At 70.5% G+C, this 977-nt stretch overlaps 1 protein-coding gene across 1 annotated transcript in view; it reads right to left on the reverse strand.

Annotated features, from left to right (window-relative positions):
* Positions 1 to 166, reverse strand: part of LOC112964211 (epoxide hydrolase 3-like) — a 5,280-nt gene extending 5,114 nt beyond the window's left edge. The window contains exon 1 of the mRNA XM_026061990.1: positions 38 to 166. Within this exon, the coding sequence (XP_025917775.1) occupies positions 38 to 166 (129 nt within the window). The remainder of the gene's footprint in view (positions 1 to 37) is intronic.
* Positions 167 to 977: the final 811 nt, after the last annotated feature.

Genomic DNA, 977 nt, shown 5'->3' on the forward strand with positions numbered 1-977 from the left:
CCCCCCGGGGACCCCGGCGCAGCAGCACCCAGGGCACCCAGAAGCCGCAGATGGCCACTGCCGCCGCCACCGCCACCGCCGCCACGGCCACCCGGGCCACCGCGCGCCCCAGGGCCAGCAGCAGGCGCGTGGGCGCCAGCAGCAGCGAGCACAGCGACGGCAGCATGGCGCCCGCCGGGGCCGYGGGGTGCCACCCTGCCCCGGCACCCCTGGGGGAGGACATGGCACTGGGGTGGTCCGGCACTAGGGTGGCCCAGCACCCAGGTGTCCCATCACTGGGGTGTCCCTGGCACCAGGGTGTCCCAGCACCCAGGTGTCCTAGTACCCAGGTGGCCCATCACGGGGGTGGCCCAGCACCCAGGTGGCCCAGCACCATGGGTGTCCCATCACTGGGGTGGTCCTGGCACTAGGGTGTCCCAGCACCCAGGTGTCCCATCACTGGGGTGTCCCAGCACTAGGGTGTCCCAGAACCCAGGTGGCCCAGCACTAGGATGTCCCTGGCACCAGGGTGTCCCATCACCATGGTGTCCTGGCCCTAGGGTGTCCTGGCACTAGGGGTGTCCCTGTCACCAGGGTGCCCTAGCACCCAGGTGCCCCATCACTGGGGTGGCCAGACACTGGGGTGGCCCTGTCACCAGTGTGTCCCAACACCGGGTGTGTCAGCACCCAGGTGCCCTGGCACCAGGGTGTGCTGTCATTAGGAGTGTCCCAACACCTGGGTGTCCCTGTCACTGGGGATGTCCCATCAGCAGGGTGACCCAGCACCCAGGTGCCCTGACACCTGGGTGTCCCATTACTGGGGTGGCCCGGCACCAGGGTCCCCCCCCACCGGGGGTGTCCCATCACCGGGGGTCACCCCTGTCACCACCTGAGCCCATCACCGGGGTGTCCCGTCACTGGGGGTCACCCCGACACGGGGGCCCCCTCACTGGGGCACCCCAGCACTGGGTGCACCCGTCCATGGGGTGCTCGTCACT

This window comes from Apteryx rowi, unplaced genomic scaffold (assembly GCF_003343035.1).
Source record: "Apteryx rowi isolate R43461 unplaced genomic scaffold, aptRow1 scaffold_1891, whole genome shotgun sequence".
NCBI classification, from domain to species: Eukaryota; Metazoa; Chordata; class Aves; order Apterygiformes; family Apterygidae; genus Apteryx; species Apteryx rowi.